At 47.3% G+C, this 27,685-nt stretch overlaps 1 protein-coding gene across 1 annotated transcript; it reads right to left on the bottom strand.

Annotated features, from left to right (window-relative positions):
- Positions 1-1,273: 1,273 nt before the first annotated feature.
- Positions 1,274-18,378, bottom strand: LOC142579961 (uncharacterized). Its single transcript, XM_075690648.1, has 5 exons — positions 18,112-18,378; positions 17,900-18,029; positions 15,556-15,643; positions 8,969-9,123; positions 1,274-2,181 (listed from the first exon to the last, which is right to left on the bottom strand). Exons 1-5 carry the CDS (start codon positions 18,369-18,371, stop codon positions 2,017-2,019), a joined length of 798 nt encoding a protein of 265 aa, XP_075546763.1. The 5' UTR covers positions 18,372-18,378; the 3' UTR covers positions 1,274-2,016.
- Positions 18,379-27,685: the final 9,307 nt, after the last annotated feature.

Here is a 27,685-nt window from a genome sequence, read left to right as displayed (position 1 = left end):
ATGGAATTCAGACAAAGGAAATTAGTGCGCACTCAGCGTTAATGAGTGCGCGCTCACTGACTCTAAATAGGGGGGAGAGAAGGGCGTGCATGGCACCTCTGTCAATAAATTTTTGTGTATGTGTGTACAGTTGATGTTTCTCGCCCATTCATTAAAAAGGCAGGTAGGTAGCTTTTGGCTTTATTTTAGAGCACAGCTCTTGGGAGCCCGTTCCTGCGTTGAGCGTTGGCGTGGCTCGGCATCGTTCTTCGGCGTAACCGAGCGAACGAGCACAGTGAAATATTAAAGCGAGTGTAGAGCGCAGCGGGAGATAAAAGACGAGAGAGCAAAGAGGAAAGCGGAGGAGAAGGCTACAGTGAAAGCATGAGGTGGAAAGTGGAGGGGGAGAGTATGTCAAAAGGGTGAGGAGGAAAGCACAGTGCCACACGAGACTAGGTGATGGCGCCATAGTATTTGCAATCTGATTGCATGCGTGATGCGAATTGCGTAGCACTTCCTGGAAGCCACGCAATTACACTGGAACCTTCGACAGGTCATATATAAAAGCTGACGTGCTCGACCCGCACATCAGATTTCCACCGGTCACCGATTCTGCTCGCCGGTATCGTCGTGTTTGAATATTACTTGTTTTGCAACAATTCACTCCATTTGCAACCTGTCGCACGAGACAGACTGTCCGTGCCAGCCAACATATTGTGACATGAAAACACGTATAGAGCTGCTCTCAAATTTCGCATTAGGTGGTATTGAAATTGTCGGTGCATTTTTACGCTACTGCATTTATTGGTAAATGTTGTCAGAGTAGCCATACTCTTGACATACGTTCAAATTTAACACGACAGCATGTGAGCCCAAAATTTTACCCCTCGTAATGAACGCACCCCAAACTTTGAGCTGGATTTTGTGAAAGGAAAGTGTGTTCATACATGAGTAAATATGGCACGTAAATTTTCATGGCTCAGATTCATTTAATTTAGGCAGTGCTAAAACATTTCAACACCAGTAAATATTACATAAGAAACAATGTTGCTGACTAGAGGACACTCGACAAAACTTGTACTGTGGTTCACCGTGCCTGTCTTAAAAAAAGAAAAAAAAAAAGACTACTCGTGAGGAATATCACAACAGACATTATTATACATACAAAATTGTGCGCACAGCCATATCTGAAACCCTACAATGACACGAACAGCAACAACCTGTGGGGAAACAATTGAAGCAGTTTCACCTGCAATAACAGGTGAGCAATTTGTGCTCACGCAGAATGAAATGCCACAAATTGTGCGTTTGTGGTTGACAAAGGTTTCCTGTCCTGACATCATACCGTAGCAGGATTGTCTGACTGCACTCTCTTGAAACACTGCGTTAAAATCAATAGTGCATAAAAATTGTAAAATGACCTAACTACTCGTCACACACTCAAAATATCACATCTGCTATACCGCTGCAAGTATTAAAATGTTGTATGCACTTGAAGTAGTCTGTCACGATAAATAAGAAGTACAAGATCACTGCCTTGATCAAATAAAATTAAGAAAGGAATACTGGAAATATAAATACACCATGTTAAATACGAGACCTTGGGTGTACCCACTTAAAAAATATATATATAATTAGCATAAATAAAAATGCCTGCCTGGCCAGCAAGAACATGAACACTACAGAAGAAAACATGCACGCACACCCACATACACACAAGAGGAATTAAATACACCTTGCCAGGAGTTATAAGCTGGGCTAGTCAGTTTACGACCAGCACGGCGAACAGCCCAGATGATAGGGCAAGTGATATATATACGGTTAGATACAGCCGAACCTCAAGATGCCAAACACGAATGTAATAAATTATCAGATACAATGAGGTAAATTTAAAATGTCGCACTGATACCAGCACATAAATATATGCTTGTAACGAATATCGAATACAACAAAGCTTTTTTTTTTTGTCTAATACGACTTTGTCATAAGGAGGCCAGACTGCACGAAGAGGACAGACATTGCTCGCCATGTTGAACACTACGTTGGCTTCCGGGGGTTCGAGAGCACAGTCGCAATTAACTCTTGCGCCTGCACAGAGCGCTCTACAGCCTCCCGGAGACCGACAAGCTCCTTCTGCAGCACCTGTGCCTGAGTGTTCTGGCCCGTGATGTGCTCCACGACGTGCCCCACGCGTTCCTCGAGCTGGAAAGGAAGGTAGACTTCAGTTAGCTTTGCAAATCAACTTACTTTTACTTACCCGAACTAAATTAATTTGTTGGTTACATACGCTGCTAGATTGCTGCCTAAGTGGTGCTGCATAACATGTACAGTCGACTGCAAGAATTTACGGACCGCAGGATCTTAGAGAACACTGAATTTTTTTTAGCAGGTTGTGACCGTAGCTAGTAAAACCATACAACTCTATTGAAATGGTCTGTGCTGGATACATGAAACAAGACGGAGAAGTGGGCCAGGGGAAGAAGGGGAGATGAAGAAGTTAGATAAAATGGTGAACGACACCCGTCTCACCAAGATCATGTGCTTTCTACCGCCATTCTAGTTAGGAACGCTCCATTTTAGTGCAGCCAACAGGTTTTGAAGTCCAGACATGTGGGTGATGTTTTTCCGACGACCAGGCATCATTGAAGTCTGTTGTTTCCACCTGATACCAAGTGCACCATGAGTCAGCGCCGGACCTTCCTTGCAAAGTTAGTTCCACCGGGCTGATCAACACTGTTGCAAGAAACTGCAATCAGCTGCCAAGCTCTGGTGCAAACAGGATCAGTGACAGTGAATCAACAGCTCCAGGCACCGAGCAAACTCGTTCTGGAACCCATGTGCCGTGGCACCCTCAAAGAGGAAATGCCTGCCGGGAAGGTAAGCCTGGTCTTGACTGTCATAGAACAACCGCAAAGGCACATGATGCAACAGAGTGAAATAATGAGAACTTTGGTCCAACTGCTTAATCAAGTAAAATCTGCACGAGATATTGTTGAGCCGGGTGTTTTTGAAGGAGACTCACAAAGTGCGCAGTACTGGCTCTGGTTCTTCGAGCACACCTGTGACAAGAATATGTGGCTACTGCCTGAAAATGGTATAATGTGCAACTCATGGATCATGGACCAACACGTTGGGAACTGTGGAAAAGCAACTCTTTAGTAGTTTTCCAAGGCAATGCAATGGAAAGATGGGATGCTGCACTATGATTCAGATATACATCTGGTTCTCTGCTTGAGTACCGTCTTGATAAGCGTCACCTGTTGTATTCTTCAGAACCGAAGCTGCCTTCTCCTGCAGTTTTAGCTTTGGTAATGCAAGGGTTGTGTATCAGGATCTGTAGTCAAGTCCAGCTCAAAGGTCCAAGAACATTTGATGACTTTCTGAGCTTTCTACAGACCTCAGTGCCATTGAGAAAACAGCCAGACGGTAGAACAGAACAACTTGATTCTCATAAGTTGGGTGAACATGTAGAGTCGTTGCCGTCATCTGAGTGTGAAGATAGCTTCATAAACAAACCCCGAGGAAGTGTTGATCATGAATGTGGTTATGGTGAAGGACCCGTTACTGCAGTTCATGACATGCTAGTTCCACATAAGCTGACTACTGTGGATCATAAGCCCCAGAAATAGAGCTACAGTGAGACAGTGTATTTGGTGCCATCTACCCATTAAGGTAGATGGCATTGAAATGAAGGCCCTCGTTGACATTAGGGCTTCTGTGTAAGTTATCAACGATAGCCGAGTGGATGCCGGTCATCTGCACGCTGGTAGAATGTTGCGTATCCAAGCCTACGATGGGTCAGTGACCACGCATAGCAAATGGGTAACCCTGGCTATTGAATTCCAAGGACATTCTATTACCAGTGACGTATCAGTAGTTCCCAATGTCGCCAATGATTTTCTTTTGTCCCGCCCAGACATGAGAAAACCTCAGATAAACCTCCACTGAGACGACAAAGTAATGGCCGAAGACCCCATAAGAACAGAAGATCCCGGTGAAGAACCTAGTGTATCAAGGCTGACTTTCCACCAGCAAGACATCAAGACAAAGTACCCAGAGCTTACATGCATGGGTAGCTACCCTCCAGCAATGAAATCACATGTCGTTCCTTCCGAGCTCACAGATAAAACAGTGGTTCGTAGAACCCCCTATAATATGTCCAGAGATAAAAAGATGTGGCTGAAAAAGGAGTTGCAAGAAATGTTGGACGCAGGTATCATCTGGCCTTCTGTATCCTCATTTGCTTGTCCTATAACTATTGCACCTAAAGAACACAGGACATTCCGCCTCTGCACAGACTACCGGGCTCTCAATCGTCAACTGAATTGATACCTTATCCAATGCCGAGAATCGACGACATCATTGACGAAACTGGTGGTTGCCATTATTTTTCACGAATAGATCTCTGCAAGGGCTTTTGGCAGATTCCACTAAGTGATGAAACGAAGTAGTACACTGTGTTCATAGCCCCATTTGACTTGTCTGAGTACAACTGTCTACCATTTGGCTGGAAAGCTCCCCTGATTGGTTTCATAAGATTATGACCGACATTCTGAAACCTTACTTGGGCACATTTTGCAATGTGTACATCGACGACATCATCAGCTACTCAAAGACAAAGGAAGAGCACTGTAGTCATTTTTCAAAAGTCTTTCATGCTCTCAGCCTTGCCCAACTCAATATCAACGTCGAGAAAAGTGTGTTCTTTCATGATAAAGTAGTATTTCTTGGCAGGGTGTTCGATGCACACACTAAAAGCACTAAGCAAGCATCGGTAAAGAGAATCTCCAAGCTGGTAAAGCCTTATGACGTGCACTCTCTGCACATTTTTCTTGGCCTAGCAGGACACTTCAGGGCATTTGTCAAAGACTATGCACTGAGAACAAGGCGCCTCACACGTTTAGCCCAGAAAGACATACCTTTTCAATGGGACGAGGAGTGCAAATGTGCCTCTTGTGAGCTGGTAAAACCAGTATCGTCGGGCCCCGTCTTGTGAATACCGGATTTTTCTCTACCTTTTGAGCTGAATGCAGATGCATCACACTATGCTACCAGTGCCGTTCCATACCAGAAACCTTCAAAACAAGCTGACCAAATGAAACACCATGATGTGGGGTACTGCAGCTATACGCTAAAGCCCGCTGAAATCAATTACTCTACCACAGAAAAGGAAGCTCTGGCCATCTTAAAAGCTGTTCAATACTTTTGTACTTACCTGGAAGGTGCCAAATTCAAGCTTTTCACTGATCATCAAGCACTGACTCAACTTCTGAGCATGGCCCAGCCATGAGGCCACATTGCCATATGGGTCAACTATCTGCAACAGTTTGATTTCGTAATTTCACACTGTCCTGGCCCGCTCCTCAGTGATGCTGATGCACTGCCAAGATTACTTGTACACGAATAAAGCAAGAATCCAGAAGTAATAAATCATATTAAGCTGTGGGAAGGTACAGAAGAGCTCCAGTTTATCAATAGAAATTATCATGTACCACCAACTATGGTTCAAAGGATTCTTCATCTGTACCACGACACTCCTGGAACAGGCAGACATTATAGTTTCTGGTGCACATATGAGAAACTGCTCATGAGATTCACATGAAGAGGCATTAAAAACAACATCAGCAATTACATCTGCAAATCCCACCTCTGCCAGGTGAACAAAGTTAAATTAAAGCAATCGACAGGTGATATGACAAACGTTGAATATTCAAGCGTCCCATTCGAAGTAATTCATTTGGACTTTGCAGAGCTCAAAAAGAAGGGGGAAGGAGTCAAACGAACACAAGCTTTCCTGCTTTCCATAGATGTGTGCACAAGGACAATTGTGGCTAAAGCTAGTATAGAAGACGCGCAAACAGTGTTATCAATCTCCTCAAGGCTGAATGTTTTAAATGCAGAAAGACACTAGACTGTGACAACAAGCCGGCTTTCCGGAGTGCCAAGTTATCAAAGTGGGCACAGAAGCACAAGATAAGGATCAAGTATTCTTCTCCATACTACCCAGCACTAACGGCCTAGCAGAATGTGCCATACGAGACGTCAGACAGTATTTGAAGATATATCCAGACTTTGCAGGTGGCTGGAAGTACTGCCTCGAGGCCACTGTGAAACATCACAACAGATTGTAAACCATTTGTTTAGGCTGCAGTACTCATTTTGCCACTTTGGATACAGTGCCCATACTTCCTGCAGATTGTTAGCTAGGCCTCCTAGAAAACCTCAAACTGACTGAAATCAAGGAAACTGTCAAAGAACAGGAGGTCTACAAGCGCTGCATGAAGAGGAACTTTGATAAAAGGCATAACGAGAGAGCGGACATACAACCTGGAGACTATGTCCTTGTAAAAAAAGGTGCTGTACCTTCAAATTGAAACTCTCACGGACCATTTCAAGTGGTTAAGACCATATCCCAGCATGGAATATTGAAGAATATCTGCCACACCGGAGCCTTGGGTCAAACGGAGGCAACATATCCAATATTCAAGTATTACACCAGGAGGTGTAATGAAAGGTCCAGAAGAATGAAGCGGTCTGTGCTGGATGCATGAAAGATGACGAAGAAGTGGGCTAGGGAAAGAAGGGGGGGATGAAGAAGTTAGATTAAATGGCGGACAACAACTGATGCTTCCAAAAACTGCCACTTTATTTTATTTATTGCAACTTTAGTGCATTGGGAGTTAATCTTTCGTTTTCCAAATGGGAGAAAGTTATATTTCTGGACTTTCCTTCTTTTTTTGGTCACGGAAAACGGGTGCGCGTTACAATCAAGGTTGCATTAGAATCAAGTAAATACGGTCTATATGATACAAGTTTGATGCCACATGCCAATACGACAGAGGTCGAAATTTGGAGGATGCTTAAGCTTTGCCTTTAAGAGTGGAACGCGATAGCATTCAAAGATCCCCAACTGCTTCTCATGCTTCCTTGCAACTGGAGCATATGTAACTATAATGTTTACTGGGAAACACTGGCGGCAAATACTATACACGAAGGCAGGCTTTCTGGTAGAAACATGGCCTCTGGAGTGGGCCGCAATACGGCGGAGGTGAGCGCAATCTGGAGGTGTTGCAAGGAACCAGGCGTGCTGCTCCGTAGCCTCCAAGATATTAGCGGGCCGGCGCGCACAAATGGCGTACGCCGTGGCCGGTCTATGAATGGTGGAAATGCTGGAAAAGGGGTTGCTTTGGGTTTTCGCTCAACAGAATTAACATTCAAATTACAATCCAACACTATCATTTCTGTAGGTTGTGTGTAAGTCGTACTTTACGATTTTTCTGTCTTTTAGTTTGAGAAATTTAATTAGTTCAGTAACTTTCTTGCACCACATGCAGGGCCTAGGTATAAATGGTTCAAAATTCTTTTTGGTGAAATGACATCCAGCTCTGGACGCCAGACTTGGGATGCCAGATTTTCTGCAACACGGGACCCTTAGCCTTTTCGCTGTCACGGACATACCGGTACGTCATCGCGCTTCCCCCCCACAGTGTCACTGACGTACCAGTACGTTCTCTATCGTGCGTTCAAAATTTCACGCCTGAGCGCAAAGCTGGTGCTCCTGGACTGGCCACGCCATTTGTTGACTCTTTCTACAAGTTCGTACTTTAGCCCCGACCTGTGTTAGTACATGTATTGAAGAGTACGGTGCGACTACCACTCCCTCCTCCCTCTCTTTGCTGAGTGGCGCGGTGGTTCCGCATTCGCTGGATCATGCGTCGCGCGCGTGTGGTTATGGGTTCAAGGGTTGTTCTGCCATCTCCGCTGGTTCGAAGGTTTTTATTTTTCTTCTGTTGGTGTGTCTGCTACGGCGCGTCAAGTTCATACGCACACGCCGTTGCCTCTCCGAAAAGAGTGACTCGAATGCTGCTTTCAATCTCTTGCCGCACCCTTGCCTCCGACTTGCAGCAGTAAACGTAAAGCCCTTCGAACTTTGTTTTAGCCTTTTTCCATCTCCCTCTGTCTTCTTAAACACACAACGTCCCATTTCTCTCCGTTGTGCAGGCGACTGAAAGCACATCCTCCCTGCGCGTGGTTACTTTCGGATGGCTGAGCGGCGCGAGACCTTCGTCTGCTCATTGGAGCGGTGGCTGTTCCAATTCAGAATATGAGCCGAGCTCGGATTTGGACTCGGACAGCATCATGCGACAAAGAGATGAGTTCCGCATCGTGAGATTTGGATGTTGAACAGATGTTATAGTCAGGCTGATGATGATGATGTTTACTAACAACAGCTGCAGAACACTGAAATGTGCATATTGCATTGACTATGTTATTTGTATACCACTCATAATCAAAAATAAATTGCTATGTTCATTCCATGTTATGCTTGTTCCCTGAAGCCAAGCCGACAGTGGGGGTGCGTCGCAGCCAGAAAGGTCCGACAGCGAAAGGGTTAGAACTATCGCGGTAAAAGGGTGACGCTGCTGGTGTACTTCAGTTGGCTACTGGTGTGGCTAGTAGCAGCTGCGATAGGGACTTTTCTGGATGGTGCTATGCACCATATTTATCATTTTCAATTGCAAACTGGCACATTTTTTAAAATCCTAAAATCTAAGGCAGCCCTATAGTTTTGTATATGAATATTTGAAAAAAAAAATAACATCAGCCTAGATTCGATAAATACGGGATGTGTTTTATACACCGGGAGATATGAAACTTCTCTTGCACCATGCATTTCAAAATTTTTAAAAAAGGGTCGAAACATATGGACTAAACATATTCATGCACAGAACCTTTTTCTTTTTAAATGTGTGCATCACTCATAAAATCGTAAAACTATTAGCCCAAATTTGTTAAGCATACAAAAAATTCATAAGGTTGTGTGGTATCAGTTGCAATGTATGAAATAGTTATTCTGTAGAAAGAATCGCACATAAAAAGCAAGTGCAGTGCAAAGTGTGTGGATCGAAGGTTCAACAACCGCACTACTTGCACAGCTCCCACAGCACACCCTGCTAATTATGAAACGAAGCGAAGGAGTCTTACGTACCCGTTGGTTGCTCTCAACCAGCTGCTGCAGCTGCTCGGTCATCTGCGACAGCAGGTCACCCTGACGCTGCTGCTCGGCAACAATGCGCTCGATCACACTGTCGGCACTTGGCTGTCGAGATGGCCACCCGGCCTCCTCACCTGCCGGGCGGCAGCCTGCAAATGGAAAGCAAACATTCTGATTCAATCACGCAACAACAGCTGCAATCATGAACAGATGGCAGATGCAGATAAGGCAGATGCAACCATGTATATGAATTTAAATTACTGCTAAGTCATCGTTAAATATGGTAATGGCGCATACGAACAAGTTGCATGACGGAGTGCTGCTTCTTGGGCAAGCTGGTAATTTGTACTGTGTTGGCGTGCACTTGAAAGACAAGGACTGAATGATGCGTATGTGTCCTTGTGTGCCTCACTCTGTCCTTGCCTTCCAAGTGCACCCCAACACAGTATAACGTTAGGAATGCAGACACACGCGAGCACTGACTTGCAAATGAAGGTCTATGAGGAAAATGAAGGATATATACCCGCTCTGGCTAGTATCACTAGGCTTAAAAAGCAGGAGAAAAACAAGGAAACACAGTTATTTACTTTCATTACTATGAGCCCTTTCAGGCTCACAGTAATTTCAGGCTGTTAAAGGGTGGGTGAATCCACAGCACTAAGAGCAAATGTACAGACAGCGTAATACAAGCAGTACAATGCAAACTGAAAGCAAAAATGTGTAAAGAGCATACAACAGAATAAAAAAATATCAGCATAGAAATGGCGTAGTACAATGCTATAGGAAAATAAAGAACATCGAAATTAAACATTTAATCGTTCTAGCTTTTCTTTCGAAACTCGCAAGCAAGTTTGTACCATCAAATATTTCCGAGTTCAGTTTGTTCCACTCTTCTATTGTTCTGACAAGAAATGAATGTTTGCAAACATCAACTCTAGGCACATAATGTCGAACAACGCATGGATGACAGGACCAAGGTGACACTCTACCTGGAGGCCGCTAGTGGAGTATATGTTGGCACAGAAAACGAAAGTGCACGTGTCAATGAAATGAAGTCACTAGACGAGAAGTTGTCGGTTAACCCTTTGAGGGCCAAAGACGTAAATATACAGCGCCGTGAACAAGTCCCAAATGGTACGGCGGGGTCTGTGTGCTTGAAAAACGTGTCAATTTTCCAACTCTTTGTTGCCCAGCAAGTGCTGCCACCCTGTGTAGACACAAGAGACAGAGAAAGAAACGTTTATTGTACGAAACAGTGCCCCGAGCGAGGACGGGGATCACCCTAAGGTGGGAAGGCTCCTTAGTCCAGGAACCCTCTGGCTTCGACTGCCCTCTTGGCCCTGGCGACGAGTTTTTTTTTTTTTTTCGCTCCATCGTCTCTTGGTTTTCATTCTACGGCTTTTTTGTGTTGCCGTTTCAGCGACCGCTCGCGCATCCGTGCAGGTGCACAGCTGTTAGTTTTGGTTTCATCTCTCAGGCTGTTCCCATTCGCTGCGCTTGTAAAAATTTATGCCTATCTGGCTTCTGATCTCTCAAAAGGTCACTGATAGATAAACGTTAGCTAGTTTATTGCTCACAGGGGTGCGATTACAACTGTTCACAGATGGGTGCTGATCTATACAAACAATGCCACCATATATGGGAGGGGTGGGGGGGCACACTTGGCGAAATATATTTACCCTCAAGGTGTTAAGGGTCAACTGCACCAAAATTTCACTTTGGCTCAATTTGTTATAAATTAGTACAAGGGAAACAGAAGGGCCCAATTTTTATTATTCATGTCATAAGAAGCCCACAAAAAATGACACCAAGGCACTTGGTGTCATAGCTTGTTGGCTTCTTATAATGTGACTAATAAAAATCGGACCCCTCAGTTTACCTTCTGGTTCATTACACAGCCAAGATCCCGATTCTGGCAGCTTTGATACCTTCAAGTAGCCTGTATGGGTTTATTGACCAGTTGCTTTCACCATAAAACGTTCACATAGACGTGATGCCTGCGACAGAAAGGATGTTCTACATCCACCGCCAAGGCTTGTTAGTGGTGCGCTGGCTAACGCTCCCAGGTGTAGTTCTAGTAGATAAACATAAGTACTTCAGAAAGTGGCTAGGAAAACGGCATCACAGTACAGTGAAACCTCGTTAAACCGTAGTTGGCCGGAGCTCGGGAAAGGTACGTACTAAACGGTAGTACTGTTTAACCGAATAGCATGAGATCGCCCACTTACCTGTCGAAAACGGAACTGAGAGAGAGTGCGATGAAAGGGGAAAAAACATGCAGTATTTATTCACTTCGCGCGACAAAAGCGTTATTTTCGTTTGATGCCGCGGCGGCCTAGCACGCCGACGACAGCGGCCTCAAACTTACTGAAGCTGCGTGCCAGCTTTTCAGCCAGCCCCCTCTTCTCGGCAAACACTCGCATGACAGATTCCTCGTTGGCGTTACGTATTCACCGTGCACGTGCGCAGTAGTGCTGCAGAAGTCCCGGGGGCGCCTTTTTCATTACGGGTGCCGGAGTTTGGAATAATTTTCATTTGGAATAGAGTTACGTTATCGCGTCCCTATTGTCGTCGCGACGATTGCATTCATGAGGCTGACGCAACGCGCAGCTTATGCCACTGTCGGGCCTGAATCGCCCGTGCTATCGCTTTCCGTGTCGTCCTCGTCACTGTCGCTAGTCGGCACTTCAGCAACAACAGAGGCAACGATGGCGAAAAGTCGAACCTCGTAGCCGACATATCTTCGCGGTCGCAGCAGCGCTGCCGAGCAACTTCTTCGCATTCCAAATGCCACACACTGTAGTCAACAGCAGATCCCTGTTGCGTGTCAGCGCCGACGTCTTCGTGTCACGTTCGATACTACGGACGATGTCTAATTTTTCTTCTATGCTGAGCACCCGGCGTCTTTTTTATCCAAGCTTCGGAACGGCGCGAGTCCTAGCTTGCACGACGCCATAAGCTCTCTGGCACCGCGTCGAAATGATGTTGATGTTGATGTGGCTTCACGCGCAAACGCACAGGGCGCTTGGAGTCCGTTGTTCCGATCTCTGAGGCGTGTTGTTCTGCCGGGCCGACCGATGGAGACGGCGCAGCGCCGTGTTTGCGCGACGAAAAGTTCAAACGCTACGTTTTAACCGATGCGTACGCAGTAAGCTGGTACGGTTTATGCGGATACGAAACACATTATGTTCATTGGCCGCTGAGTCGGGGATTTGACTTTACTACTTTTAAAACGAAACTACTGTTTAAGCGGGTACGGTTTAACGAGGTTTTACTGTAGCTCAATTGGTAAGAGCTTTGCACGCGTAATGTGAAGACGTGGCTTCATATCCCACCGGCGGCCAGTAGTTCTTTCAACCACTTTATTTTCATTTATATATAATTTCTTCATTTCAAATAAGAACTACGGTTAATTATCCCTATGCTGTCCTTGGTGTCATTGTTTGTTGGCTTCTTGCGTTATATATGAGTAGTAAAAATTTGGAGGACGCTTAAAGGGACACTAAAGGTTACTATTAAGTCAACGTGGACTGTTGAAATACCATCACAGAAACCTCGAAACGCTTGTTTCGTGCCAAGGAGAGACTTATTTTAAGAGAAAATGCGTTCTGAAGCGTCCGCGTACCTCTAGCGCAGTTCAAATCGCCCGCCCTCCGATCGAGGAGTACTGACATCATGGTCTCATAGTGACGTTGCGCCATCAGTGAGTAGAACGGCGTCCGCAGACGGCGCTACGGCTTTTCTGCGCAAAACGCGAACGCGCGGCCAGAAACAGAGCCAAGACAGAGCCGACAGCAGAGCGAAAGCGGGAGTATGGTGGCTAGCGGAAGGAGGAACGAAGTACGTCCCACATTACGTCCCACGGCACACGGAGAGTCCGTTTTCGTTAAACTATAGGCTGCGGCGAGCTCGCAGCGTGGTCGGCGTGGTCTATGAGAAACGACGAGCCTTTTCGCACTTGCAACAGGGCATAAAAATGTGTGAATCGACGCAAAACTCGGCCTAGAAACGTGCTTCGCCACAGCCAGGGCTCAATACGACCCAAGCTGGCACGACCCAGATGTCGTTGCCCGCACCGCCACCAGGCGCCGCTACTATAACTCAAACTCCAGCGCAAGACGCCCATAAGCTGGTACTTCATTCTATGACGCTAACTTCGACGCTCGTCGCAATGGACCCTGACACCGACAGATTGGCTCGCGATGGTGGGCTCAACTTCAGCGATTTGAGCACCGACGAGCGCGACCTGCTGCTGAGGGCTCGCACTGCCGGCGTCGTTGCGTACTATGACGGCGGCCTCGACACCTGCTCTCCGGAGCGGGAAAGCAACGAGGGCTTCCCACGACATCACATGGACGTGGCATTCTCGCTGCTTGTTCCAAATGAAAGTTTCGCGAGCCAGCAGAACCCTCACAGCACGATGCGATAACGAAACTACTGAAACTCCAAAGCGTGCGCGGCGCAGAGTCGAGCGAAAACGAAACCTTTCGAACACCCATATTACTGAAGGGTAACGTCAAAATGTTATTTTTTCTTAGAATCGAATAGACGTAGACAAGTAGCATTTTTTTCCGTCTTATAATCGAATGAAATGATATTTTTAATACGAGTAGTTGAGTATTAGTAACACAAATTATGAGGAGTCCTTTCGTCATCGGGCTAGTACCGGAATGTCGCTGGGGGGTCTCAAATCGTGTCATGCATTTACCTCAATTTCTCGGTTACTAAAGCTCTGTTCGCGATTATATTGACGCCTTAGACGTTCTAGAACATTGCTCTACCACTTTAACTTGAGTTTCTGGTAACCTTTAGTGTCCCTTTAAGCTTCGCCTTTAAGATTGGAACATGTTAGTGTTCAAAGATACCCGACTGCTTCTGACCCTTCCTGGCAGCTACAGCTTATGCAACCGTAATATTTACCGGGAAAAGCTGGCAGTGAGCGCTTTGCACGAAGGCTAGCTATCTGGTAGAAACACGGCCTCCTGCACAGGCCGCGGATGCGAGCGCTATTTGGATGCTGTTGCAAGGAACTGGGCCCGCCGCTCTATCTATAGTAGAAATGCTGGAAAAGGGGTTTGTGTTTGAGTTTCTGTATAGCAGAATTATGTTTTCTTGCAAATTCAAATTACAATGCGATACTATCATGCCTGTAGTTTGTGTCTAAGTCGTACTTTACAATTTTTCTGGCGCATCTTACTTTGAGAAATTCACTTATTTCAGTAATGTATTTGCGCTACACGGAGGGCCTGCATGGTTTGCAATGATGTATCACTCACAAGATGCTCAACGCTGGATGCAGGGCGCCAAATTTTCTGCAACACGGGGCCCTCAACGCTATCACGTTAGTATACCACTGAATCAATCTTGCCAAAGCCCCAGAGGTGGTAATTGCATAGTTTCCTTACTAGCGGCTTTTAACTAGCACCTAAGCAGACGATGTGTGCACCTGGTGATGCCCTTACAATGCAAGTCCCAGCATGCCACATGCGAGATTTTTCAGTGCGCCGGGCTCGCTTGTGTAGCCACGCCTGGAGAACCACAGAGACCAATCAGGGCATGAAGTAGGTGCAAGCGTTTCGCATACCGAGAAGGCTCATCGCGGCACCAAACGGCGACTGTGGCATCTACGCTACACCGTAGCAGGGGCTCCAAGCTGCGTGTTAGGGCATGCGTTACTTCCAGCAAGCGGTAACGATGGTGCTTTTTTTTTTGAGTTTCAGAATCAAAGGCGCCCCCTATTTTGACAAGCTTTTCATTACACTTCAACTTATATTTCAAATGTTGAAATTTGCACGGAGGCTACCCTATATCTACTATACATTAAACTCTGTTTCTTACACAGTAAAATATGTCACAGCAGCTGGTCTTTAATGACGCATTCACGATGGCTCCCACAGATGTGGAAGCCATGACCTGGCAGCTGGTTTCTCCTTCATGGTAGCATCACCAGTTGACCAAATCTCCAGGGAACCTCCTCCAGCTGGTACTCCTGTTCGGCGTCAATACTTAATGCAGGGGGCAATGGTACTTGCCCATAATCGACTGTACCCTGTTTCATGCACACCAGGCAACAACACAAAGGCTACAGAGACTTACTGCTCACGTGTACCACGAGAAGATAGTCTTAAATTTCGTTAAAAACAGAAATGGAACATTAGGAACAAATAAGCTGTTTGTTTGCATTGCACAGGCCTCTCAGAGGAGTAAGAATGATCACGGTGTAGTCCGTAAAGCGTGGCTCTCTGAGTGATGTAGCCTGCTCCACTTTGTAATGTCTCATGTTTTATGCCTACTATGGCCACTGGGGTGACAGCGATTGCACATTTAATCTAATTTTTTGCTTCATAGCACACAGCTGATGGCTTAAAATATTCATAGAATATATTTATTTAAAAAATTTCGTACTTATAAATATTGACTATATCCAATTTAAGGACTGAATCTAACAGTAAAATATATGATCTGTTATTTCAAAGTTCTGGATATTCGCATACCCCTACAGACAAGAATGGAATGGAAACTGCAACAAGAAGTGTACGAATAGGAGAACAATGCAAAGCAGGTCGTGAGCATCAACTTACGCTGCAGACTACTCGTTCCTGGCTCTTCCTTTACTGAAACCCGGGGGGCCTGTGCGAGAGGATCTTCTGGGCACAAGAGGCTGTCCTCCTACAACGAGAGATAAGTTTAAGCACTCAAGCTCAAACATGGTATTGTTGGGATTATTTAAATGGCAAATGAGAAGCACCTAAATGCACAAATAACTGCTACCTAAAATTACATACTGTAGAAGATATAAGAAGCCAACAAACACTGACACCGAGGACAACAAAGGGGGAATTATTTGTGCTTAACAAAAGCAATAAAGAAACGGTAAATTATTGGAAATGAAAGTGGATGAAAAAACAACTTGCCGCAGTTGGGGAACGATCCCACAACCTTCGCATTTCGTGAAGGTTGTGGGTTATTGGCTTCTTATGATATGACTAATAAAGGCCCCTTGGTTAATCCCCTTCCTCCTCGTTTATACTGTAGCAGAAAAACATTAAACAATTTTGTACAAGTCGAGCATCCTTTCAATAGTTGCACTTCTTAGGCCACAGAAATCATTTGTAGAGAAAATCCCCGTACCCTTACAGACAGTAAGTACTACTTTCGTGGTACAATAAAGCCTCAGAAGTTGAGCTATTACTGAAATGCTGCATAAGGCTTGTCCATTCAAAAGAATTTACATACCACTACTGCCATCATTCTGTGACATCTCAAAGAGGTGGTAGGGATGGTCGAGTTGGCAGCACCCATCCTGAAATGCTGCATCCCTTGTGGCATGCCAAGCCTTTATTGATGACAATGCTGTCCTGTCAGCCATTTGGCATTGCAAAGCATTTACATCAACTTTATACTTTTCTATAATGTCACTGCAAAGCACTCAACAGTTTCAAAATTGTATAAACTGTATCGCATGCTGCAGAACACGCATCACTCTACCGCATTGTATGGGCAGGTGCATGCACACCTAAATTCGTACCCCACCACACTGCCATGGGAGGCACTGCGGCCCAGCTCGACCTGGTACAACGGCTGCAGCTAATGCTACAGGACTACTGGAAAGAGGGGCCCTCCCATTGTCGAGCTGAATCCAAATTCTTTGAATAAACATTTACTCTCTCTCTATGCATACTTGACTTTAATGCTCAGTAAGCTCCTCCCTTTAAGCTAGCTTGCTCGGTCGTGCACTTTAAACTGATGCTGGACCCTGTGTATGCTTAGAGGAACTAATAAGGACATCTGCGCAGCCTGTGGTCAAACGTTGAATGGTAAGGTGTCAGGTCACTGGCAAAGTCTGCATAGAAGGCCCAGTTTGAAATCGACTATGTGCGCCTGTGTGAGTGAAAAGACCCCAACGGGAAGGTTTTATTGGAATATGCTGCACATAAGCTGATTGATAAAAGCAGACCGCTCCAGAAAAAAAAATTTGTACACGGCATGTTGGTACAACGTAACAATTGAAACAATGCACGCCTCCAAGCATGTGGTGATGTTTCAGGCGTTGTTGAAGCAGTGTAGCTGTCAGAATTAAAATTTAACATTGCAACAGAAGCTCCTGCGTCTTCACTGCAGCTGTCGTTCAAAATTACCTAGTCAAGTTTATCAAAGCACACGCTTTGTGCTCCTTAATTCGGGAAGTGCAAGCAGCACTGGAAGCCAGTTTTGACGATGCCTCTTGTAGAACTTTTATTTTTAGACACTCCCCAACACGCCAAATATTGCCAAATTATATTAAAAGTAAAAGTGCAGCCGTCATTTCATACGACGCAAGGCATTGCTTGTGGAAGAGTTACAACTATAATATAACATGTCGAAAAGCTTTCAATGAAATTTGTTGGTTTCCTAGGGCACAGTAAGGAAAGAGTTAAAACAGTGTGCTTGCTGTCTGAAGTGCCCAGCCTCAGCCAGCACATAACTAAGACAAAACGAAACTGAACAGCGGGAGAACACGTTTTAAACATCACAACACCGAAGGGCTACTCGCGAAATATGCCATACTGCGCTCACGTTGTACTACATTATGAAAAGGGCAGTTTTACGACTTCACAAAGTGTCGATAACATATCTATTCGACCGCACTTTTCCAGTGACGTGCCAGGAGGGCACGTAACTTTCCTGAAATGTTTTAAGTACACGGAATAAAGCGTGATCATGCAATAAGGTTTTGTCGCCCGTTCTGCGCAGCCAACCAAATGTGGGAAGATTTATAGTTTCACAAACAATGGGGCCGAACTTACGGAAACGTCACATTACAAAAAAAGCGAGCTTCGTTCATGTGCAAAGGACGCGTTGCCGGTGCTATTTTTGTGGCGCTGGTACAAGTCGCTCTGTAATGCAATATTCTCAACGCCGCACGCAGTGAGAGACACGGCGTACCTCAGGCTCGGCCTCGTCGTCACCGTCCTCGAAAAGATGTGGCCCGGACTTCGCGCCGCTCGATGCAGTGCCGACAAGGGCGAGGATGCGGCCGCCCAGTCCCGGTAGTTGGACGATGTCGCTCGTTGCACTGAACAAGACGCCAAGCCATCAGCACACCGCCGTAACCTGCATGCACGGCTTAAACTCACGAAATTTAACAGTTAGCTTACTTGTTCGCTGCCGCTAAGCGTGCCGCGACAGACCTATACTTAAAAGACCGTTTTGCCCAAGTGTTGCGCCACCGTTTGGCAGGCTTCTTTGAGGGCCCCATGGCGTTCAGTGTTCGCGTTATGGAGGTCCACAGCTCGTTTTTCCGAGCAACAGGCACTCGATGTGAGAACCCCGGTTTCGCCAGGTATGGGTGCTGCTCTATGAAAGAGACGAGAACCTCTTCTTGGGCCCGCGACATATGGGCTCCTTTTGGCGCCATTTTTTTAACCCTGGTGCCCCTTATAGCCGAAGCCGATAAGATCCGATAACATTGGATTCATTAGTGGCTCCATCAAGATAAAACAATTTGGTCACATTCCCCGCTTCTGTGCCCAACGAACGGACATATTTTTTGTTGCGTTATGTGTAATTTTGCCCGTCCTAATAGGTGAATTTACAACAATGTCGCGTCGTCTGCTATAGCGCCTTCGGTTCGAAGCTGCTCCAGGCTTTCCGCTTGTGACAACAACAAAGGTTCTGCCCGATTAAGAGAACCTGTTCAGCATACTTGCAATACGTACTCTGTTGCCTAGTTACTGTTAAATGTATGAATAACGTTGAGCAAGCAAAAAGGCAAGAAATCTAGGCAAAAAGAAAAGGTGTTGGGCGTCTTTCGCTGAGTGAAACAGTGCATGGCGCTATGCGCGCTATACAGAAAAGAAAATGACGGGAATTATAGAATGATAGCAAAGCTTAAAGACTTAGGGTGCTTTAGAACATGGAGTTCAAATTAAGTATACGTTAGAGACGTCGCATCTAAGATTTGATGCGGGTCCGCTGCGCGCTGACGCGCAGCGGGCCCGCCTAGCGCTCGTTGTTGTGTACATGTACAAATACTTGCCCACCGGGGCCGTCTGCGCTAGCGGATATAGTGCGATATTAGCATAAGCTCGTGCTTTCATTTCTTTGCGAAAACTCGTTTAAAAATACTGCACTTTCTACTGAAACTGTATTCTTCTCCGCCTACTTTTTCTGGCTCGTCTGCATTTGGCTCTCCTTGCAGGTTTCCGCTTTCCGAGGTGCTTCTTTCAGCTTCACTTAAACCTGTGATACTCTATTCTTGTGTACGGAGTGATTTTTTTTTTTTTAAGTTCCATGGACTTTTTGAAGATCGCTTGTGGCAGATAGCATAATTCTTGTCCTTGAGCGGTATTATCCGAAAAGGCGGACATTACTAGCATGAGAAATCGAAACAAATTCAACTAATTGACGAAAATGAACTAATCGACTTCTTAATTAATTACAATTCAGGAGTTGTAGCCGGTGAGCTTGCAAGGTATATCCATTTGGAACTAATTTTCAGAATGAGACCAATTTGGAAATACGCGCCGTCAAACTCGCCTTAAAGGGAAGCTGAAACGGTTTTCAATTTCCATGAATTGCTGGGATTGGGAAGAACAGACCTAATAATTTACGGTTCCAAATTTTTTTTCTTCGTTTTGTTAATATAAGGGGCGGAAATCGCTTTCTAAATCACACCCGCGGACAAGCCCCCATAGCTTCCCGGAGCGCCGGGTGAGGTGGTTGCGGAATGCCTCTTTCCGTCCTGCGCTTTACTGAACGTCGCTACGAGAGATCTGCCGCCGCCGCCGCTCACGTTTGTTTTCTTTTGCGATTTTCGTAAAATGTTCTTTCGTGAAGCTGCCCGTCGCGGCAGGTTCACGTGCATGCTCGCGCGAGCAAACGCCGCTGGCAAGCTGCGAAGCATAGACGGAAACGCGCGCAGTAATAAATTTTGGTGACCGGACTTCGTGCGTAGCTTCCACAGCGTTGCACCTGAGGTATGAAATGGAGTATAGGCTTGCCTAGTGACATTCGACGTACGGTTGCAGAATTATCGTGTTTACCACACGGCGGTGCTAAAACTGCCTAATATCTTTACGTCAACACTAGCATGGAGCACGCATACCGATTCTTGATCGAGCCACAATCGCAAATTCGTCGAACCATAGTATGAATATTGCACATATAATACCTCTGGCAATCTCTGGATGTGTATGATAAGCAACTTCCGTGACTGTACCTCGCAGCACTGCATGTGCGCGGTTTGAAACGCGGCACTTATGTTCGCGATCGTGTATCAACACTAAAAAAACCACGGGACTTTAGACAAGCAGCGGCAATGTGCTTGACATTGCGGAATTGCACCCGTGTTTACAATCTAATGAGAAGTTAGTGCTTCGGCATTCTTCCAGCAGCAAGTTCCCAGTGACACTTTAGCGCATTTTTTCTCCCATTATTGGAACGTGCAGCTACATGAAAAAAAACATACGTGCCAGCTAAGATTTCCAACGCGCGAGAAGGTGCACAAAAATAGCTCTCGCTGTTGGCACACCCAACATCGTCGTTGCCGCCGTTACCGCCATTGCCGCCATCGTTTTCCGTATCGGCTGTCGGTTCGAACATGTACGGCGAAAATACAAGCTGTCCGAGACAGCGAGAACGTTCCATAATGCTTACAACTCGGCTATGAAGCCAGAACAGAACAGCGTGCTACGCTCGGAAACGGCGGCGTGCGGCGGCGCCGACCGGCGACTGCCGCGATTGACGTCACAGCGGCCCCGACCAATCACGGGCAACAGCGGCGTTCGCGCGATGCCATGAGGCGCTGGTGCGCATTTCCTTGATAAAACAGCTTCTTGCGTTTGTTTCCGCCCTTTTTGAACCAGATATTCGTGTTCAGGGGACTCAAAACTGTAGAATGCCGCAGAGAACTCATTTTTTTCGAAAAGTGTTTCAGCTTCCCTTTAAAGAATGTGATGTTGTTCATTGGCGTTGCCAGGGGGGTATGTGGGGGGTTGAAATCCCCGAAATCTTCTGGCGACCCCCTTCCGGTTTCCATGGAACATAAAATTTCAGGAGGTGGGTTCCGAAGGAGCTACATAGATGAAGGGAAAGCTTGAATGTGAAAGCAAAGCGAGGGCTAGTGGTTGTCCACACAGAGATAAAGACGGGACTAAAGGCCCTCCATCCACGCGCCACCGCCGCTTTTACGTGGTCGGCGAAACGTGTGGAGGGGCTTTAGATGGGACGAGAGCGCGCATAAAACTTAGCATTGTTGCTCCCCACCAGGCCTTCTTGTCGTCAAAGAGCTTCTCATTTCTGGTATATGACTGAATCGTCAACCACCCCACTGAACACACATTGGTCTATTAACCGTCTACAAGCCATATTGGCAAGATCACCAAGACGTCTTGAAAATCATTATAACCGTTTACAAGACATCTTCAAGACGTCTTGGCAAGACACTTAGGACTTCTTGAAGACGTATTATCAAAAATTGGTCGGATGTCTTAAAACGTCTTGTAGCCGTCGTGAAGACCCTTTGAATGTACCGCCAAATAAGAGAGATGAGATGTTTTCCAAGACATCTTGTAGCCGTTTTAAAAATCGGTATAAGACGTTTTGCAAGAAGTTTTGTAGCCACGTCTCCAGGACCAAGGAGGCAGTGAAGGTGAGAGGGTTCCTGGAATGAGGAGACCTGCCGCCTATTGTTGAACCGGCATTGCCCCGGGATACTGTTTCAAAAGTAAAAGTTTATTCCTCCGCCTCGGCAGCTCTGCGTAGCCAGTGCCACAGCGATCGGCGGGCAGCCGTCTTCTATTCCTTTTGGAACGGGGCAGTCTCCGGCTCTTCAGAAAAAAATTAAGTTTTGTTCAGCATATTAATGCATCTTTAACACGTACACGTCACTTTGACGCGGTCAGTTTTCGCGCTTTTGTGACAATCTCGTTACAGACAGGCAAAGCTGGCGCAGCCCGAAAATGTTTGACCAATAGCTATTGGTCAAACAACGCCTTTTTCCCTAATGGCGAAAAAGGCGTCAAACGAGAAATTATACTTTTTCTTTCATTCAGTTTAATCATGCATAATCATTGCGCACACATTATATCAGACGGGGCGTTCGCGCGGTTTTCGTGACGTCGCGTGACAAACAGGCGCTGTTTGTGATGGCTCAGCATTTTTAACAGCGGAGCTGGTTAAGCTTTTAGTTCCTCCGTGGAGCGTTCCCAGAAAACTCAGCCCAGCTGTACGCCATGTCGCGTTGCCTAGCAACCACCTGCGAGAGCACCGAGCCACGTCACCTCCTCGCATCCCACGCGCGTAAGGCGGAGTCGTGACGTCACAGGCAAGTAAAAGCTCGCAATAGACGGCGCGGCGACACGCCTCTCGCCTCCTATTGGCCTCGAGCTCCACCACTGGAAAATCTGGCGCCACCGTCGGCGTGACGTGCTAGGAGGGATCACGTGAGTGAGTGAGTGAGTGAGTGAGTGAAGAAACTTTTATTGTAGGTCCGGCGAGGACGCGAACTCGTCGCGCACCCGGCTAGTCCCACGTCGGGACCGGCAGGTCTAGCCCACCGGCCCGGTCGCGGGCACGCCGGACAGCCAGGATTTGCTTTTCTAGAGCGGGGCTAAGCAGAAGCGAGTCCCACTCCTCCTTGATGAACTTGGGGTATGTCGACCCACACTCCCACAGCATGTGCGCTAGAGTGGAGGTCTGCCCGCACGATGGGCAGGCGTCGTCGCGATACACGTCCGGGTAAGCCTCGTGGAGAACGGACAGACACGGATACGTACTGGTCTGCAGAAGCTAAGCGAAACGGCTTGCGCCCTATTCATCTTGGGGTGAGTGGATCACGTGGACATAGCGGCCGCGTCGGCTGCTTCTGGCGCGCCGAAGCGAGCTGGAAACGAGTTTAAATTCCCTCGTACGCTGCGGTCCTTATTTAGTGGAGAAATTTTCCCGCTTTGAGTGTCTCCTTTACAATGCTTCAAAGCACTACAATAGGTAGTGGCTGCCTTTGAAGGCGCGCTACATGGTAGGCTACTGCTCGGTGCCGCAATGCCGGACGCACGTAACGGAGGCCGGTGTCAGCATTATTCACACGTAGCCGCAGGAAAAGAAGCTGCGTGAAGCTTGGCTCGCGAAACATAAAACTGGCGAACAGTCATCGGCTACAACTTGGGTATGCAGGAAGCACAGACGCGAGGAAGATTTCTGCTACGTCGCCCGGTCTGCGATGTTCTGAAAACGCGCACTGAGACGCTCGCCCGAGTCCGCTGCCCGACTAATGTCATAACGGTTTGGTCTATGAACTTGTCGATGCTATAGATACTCGCAAGTTCAGTGGAGTGGAAAGGCAGCGGTAAGAAGCACATTTAAAGAAAGCATGGCATATGGTCATGTTTGTGTTATGATTAATGCACTGGATTACAAAAAAGGAGCAGCGGGAAATTGCACGCTGAGAACACCGATAAACATACAGTGCGACGCAACTCGAGAAATAACATAGAAAGGTCAAAGAATTTAGAAGAAAAAAAAAGACTGAATCGTCGCGACGGGACATCACAGTCCCCGTAGGCGTCGAAGTCTCTACAATGAAATTTTTTTTGAACAGCTCTGATAGCGCCCACGCAACAATGGTTGCTTTTATACTGTCAAATGCTCATATTCTGCGGCCTAAAGCTCATGGCACGGTGCGAAAACGCGCGCGCGGAGAAAGCGAAACAGTGCGCGGACAAGCACGCAGACGCGCAGTCGGTCGCTGCGAATCTGCACGATCGCTGCATTGAGGCTTCGTTCTATTACGCTCCATTTAGTTATACAAACACTATAAGAACATACTTCACATAGTTTGCTCTCAGCGTTTACCTACCTTTCACGCAAGAAGCCGGTTCGGGAGACTCCATCGCGGCGACCGCGCGCAGTGGCGTTCACTGTACGTATTCGGTAAGGAGGTAGCGTCTGTAAACGCTTCTGTGCTTTAAGTTTGCCCAAGATTATTATTTAGACAGTAAGAAACTTCTCTCGTTTCGAAAGTACTTATAGAAATGTCCGGGAGAGATCGTGCGTGGTGTTCTCAGCGAGCGCTGACAGGAAAACCTATGAGGAGCGCGCCGCATAATCCCTCATACTACGGCAGCGAGGCGCTTCCGATAGATGGCGACTCCGTAACTCCTCGCCGCCAATACTCCGTGCGTACGTGCTGCTGCCGTGGGAAGACTGAAGGAAGTCCGGACGCCCGAAGAAGCGGTTTATCCAGGAAGAGCGCCGTACTGCCAAGCAAGAAGTAATACATCGCTGCCGAGCAGATCCGGAACAGCGCGCCGAAGCTGCGGCTAAAAAGAGGCGACGCCGAGTCGAGGATACCGAGTTTCAGTCCAGGGAACGCGAGAGAGCGAACCCGGCCTGCGACTGCTCGAAAACTTCCAGCGTCAAGCCCGCCGAGAGAACAACTTAGCAAAACCTAGCATAACCTCGCAAAACCTAGAAGCGACTTAGCCAAACCTATCAACGAGTTAGCCCCCCCCCCCCCCCCCCCCACACCTAGCATAACCTCGCAAAACTTACAACTTACGCAAGCCACGTAAAAGCTGGTGATCACAAGCTCTGATGTTGACTCCAGCCTTGCACCACTAGTGCAAGCTGCGAGCGTTTTTTTTTTTTAACCAATCGTGGAGTGCTGATTGCGGAATTGAAATAGAAAAGTTTGGAATAGCTTTACGTTATAGTACCCTTGTCTTAGCGCTTTTTAGACGCCCCCGTTTAATGTGTGTTTAATTATCTTGAAACATGTCCACTTTAAATCTCCTACTATGTTTTAACTCGGAAGTGACGTTTTACTTATTTGCACCTTTTGTAATAAATTTGTGCTTTGTAACGCTGTCTACTTTTTGCCCACCTCTCATTTAAAACCTTATATTGACGCGAAATAAGTTGGTACGTGACGACACCGGCCCAGGCAGAAAGGAGGGAATGCTAGCCGCCCTCCCCTCTTATTGATTACGTCTGTGTGGCCACCACCACCAAAGACAGGCGAGCACACCCTATTTTCTCGGATGCGAGGATGCTCACTATTGCTAAAGTCTATAGCTTCTGTTCCTTAAAAAAAATCGAAGAAAATAAAACGGAAGCAAACACACGGCAGTAGGGCGTGTTTGGATCCCACCGATGGCATCGGTTGTTGGGAACTCGGCGCTGACGCCCGTGGTTGTACCTGGGTCGCAAGCCCCAAGGGTAGCGTTGGCCTGGCGGCCTGGGGTACAACTGGAAGTATCCGAAGGTCCCGGCAAAGCAAGAGTCGACTGGTAACAACAAAACAACTTGTTTATTTTAACATCGCAAAGAGTTGGCGGTCAGGTTGACCGAAGTAGAGAGACGGGAGAGCACTTTACTCAACAGAAGAAATCGGAGCCCTCCTTTTGGCGTCCGGGGGCAGCTGTTTTTATACTCTCGCAGTTGAGGGCAAGAAGGAACCCCTCAATAGACGAGCACGTGATTGTACAATGGGCTAATGGTGACGCACACTGTCGTAGCGCCGCCGTTCGGGCACAATGGCACATACACTCACACACGCACATGAAGACACGTGGCATCGGAACATGCCTGGAAACGCCTGGCGGGGAGCGTTGCGGCGACGCCGAACGGGCCAAAATGTCTGCCGCCCCGCCGCAGTCGCGCCTGGAAACGCCTGGAAACGCCTGGCGGGGAGCGTTGCGGCGACGCCGAACGGGCCAAAATGTCTGCCGCCCCGCCGCAGTCGCGCCTGGAAACGCCTGGAAACGCCTGGCGGGGAGCGTTGCGGCGACGCCGAACGGGCCAAAATGTCTGCCGCCCCGCCGCAGTCGCGCCGGCAAAACCGCGTGTCGCAGGCGAAACGCAACAGACCGCCCCGCCGGGGGAAGGAGATCCCGATGGACAGGGGACTGCATCCGCTGTCCGGAGGGATGTCGCTCGATGATGCTCATAACCGAAGTCGGGCGTCCCTCGACGTTTCTTGAGCGCAGCGCACAGAGAAGGCCTCGTTCTCTCGTTCAGGTTCGCACGGGACACTGCAAAGTGACTTCGGGAGAGTTCACATTTTTGTTCTCGTTCCCGGCAAGCGTTAGAACTACGCTGAAACTCAACCGCTCAGTCAGCAAGCACGGCACAACCCTCACTAAGCCCTGCCAGGCTCTTTCCCCTTTTTATACCACTGCCTAGTTCCTTACAGTAGTCTAGCATCACTCAGAACGCGTCCACAAATTGGAAAATTGCACTAGAAAGCATATCATCACTTTGAAACACTAAACAAAAGCAATATGTTAAAAAAAATCCTGCCTCAGGAAGAAAAACATCAGTAACCAACAATTTTGAGGCTGATTCCTACGTTAGGGGCTTCGACTTAAGCCATCGGCGTTACCGTTGAGACTCCCCTTTTTGTAACGCACCTCAAAGGAATATTGTTGTAAAGCGAGGCTCCAGCGCAGGAGGCGGCCATTTTTGGGAGAGATGGTCTGCAGCCATTGGAGAGGGCAGTGATCCGTCTCAATGATAAACCTCGAGCCGGCTAGATAGCATGACAATTTCTGAACGGCCCACACGAGACATGCACACTCTTTCTCGGTGGCGCTATACGCCTGCTCACGACTGGTCAGCTTACGACTAGCATACAGGACGGGGTGTTCTACTTCTCCCTTTTCCCGTTGGCACAGTACAACGCCCATGCCTCGCTCACTAGCATCGCACTGAACAATGAACCCTTTTGTATAGTCTGGCGATCGTAGCACAGGCTGGTTTGTTAGGGCACTCTTTAGGGCGCTAAAAGCTCTTTCCTTTGTCTCGTCCCAGACGACTGTTTGAGGCTCTGACTTTCTTAGAGCATCCGTCAGGGGAGCCGCGATATCAGAGTACCTGGGGATGTACCTCTGATAGTAGCCGGCGACACCTAAGAACGACCGAATATCGGTCTTTGTGCGCGGTTGCGGAAAGTCTCGCACAGCGGCCACTTTTATTTCAGAGGGGCGGCGACGACCCTGACCAATCACGTGACCGAGGTAGACAACCTCGGCCTGTGCTAACTGGCACTTAGGAGCCTTTACTGTCAAGCCCGCTTCGCGCAGGCGGGTTAGCACTGCCCGCAAGTGTGCCATATGCTCAGACCAGGATGCGGAGAATATCGCTACGTCGTCTAGATACGGTAAAGCGAATTCTTGCTGTCCCCGCAACACTTTATCCATGAGGCTTGAAAAACAGTATGGCGCGTTCTTCAAACCAAAACTCAACACTTTAGGACGGAATGTTCCCATTGGTGAAATGAACGCCGCATACCTACTAGCCTCTTCTGTAAGTGGAACCTGCCAATAACCCCTGACAAGATCTAGGGTGGAAATAAACTGAGCGCTACTAACTTTCTCAAGGCGCTCCTCGATGTTAGGGATCGGATAAATTTGATCCTTAGTGATGGAATTAAGCCTGCGGTAGTCGACGCAAGGACGAGGTTCCTTGCCCGGTACCTCAACTAAAATCAAAGGGGAGGTATAATCACTCTCACCTGCCTCAATAACACCGAGCTGTAGCATTTTCTTTACCTCAGCCTCCATAATATCGCTCTGGCGGGGTGACACCCGGTACGCCTTGGATCGTACTGGCTCTGGGGAGGTAAGTTCTATGTCATGAGTAAGGACAGAAGTCCTACCAGGCCTCTCAGAGAACAGACCTTGAAACTCTTGTAATAGCTGGTGTAGTTCGGTTTTCTGCTCAGGCGACAGC

This window comes from Dermacentor variabilis, chromosome 4 (assembly GCF_050947875.1).
Source record: "Dermacentor variabilis isolate Ectoservices chromosome 4, ASM5094787v1, whole genome shotgun sequence".
NCBI classification, from domain to species: Eukaryota; Metazoa; Arthropoda; class Arachnida; order Ixodida; family Ixodidae; genus Dermacentor; species Dermacentor variabilis.
This window is presented reverse-complemented; position numbering and strand designations above follow the sequence as displayed.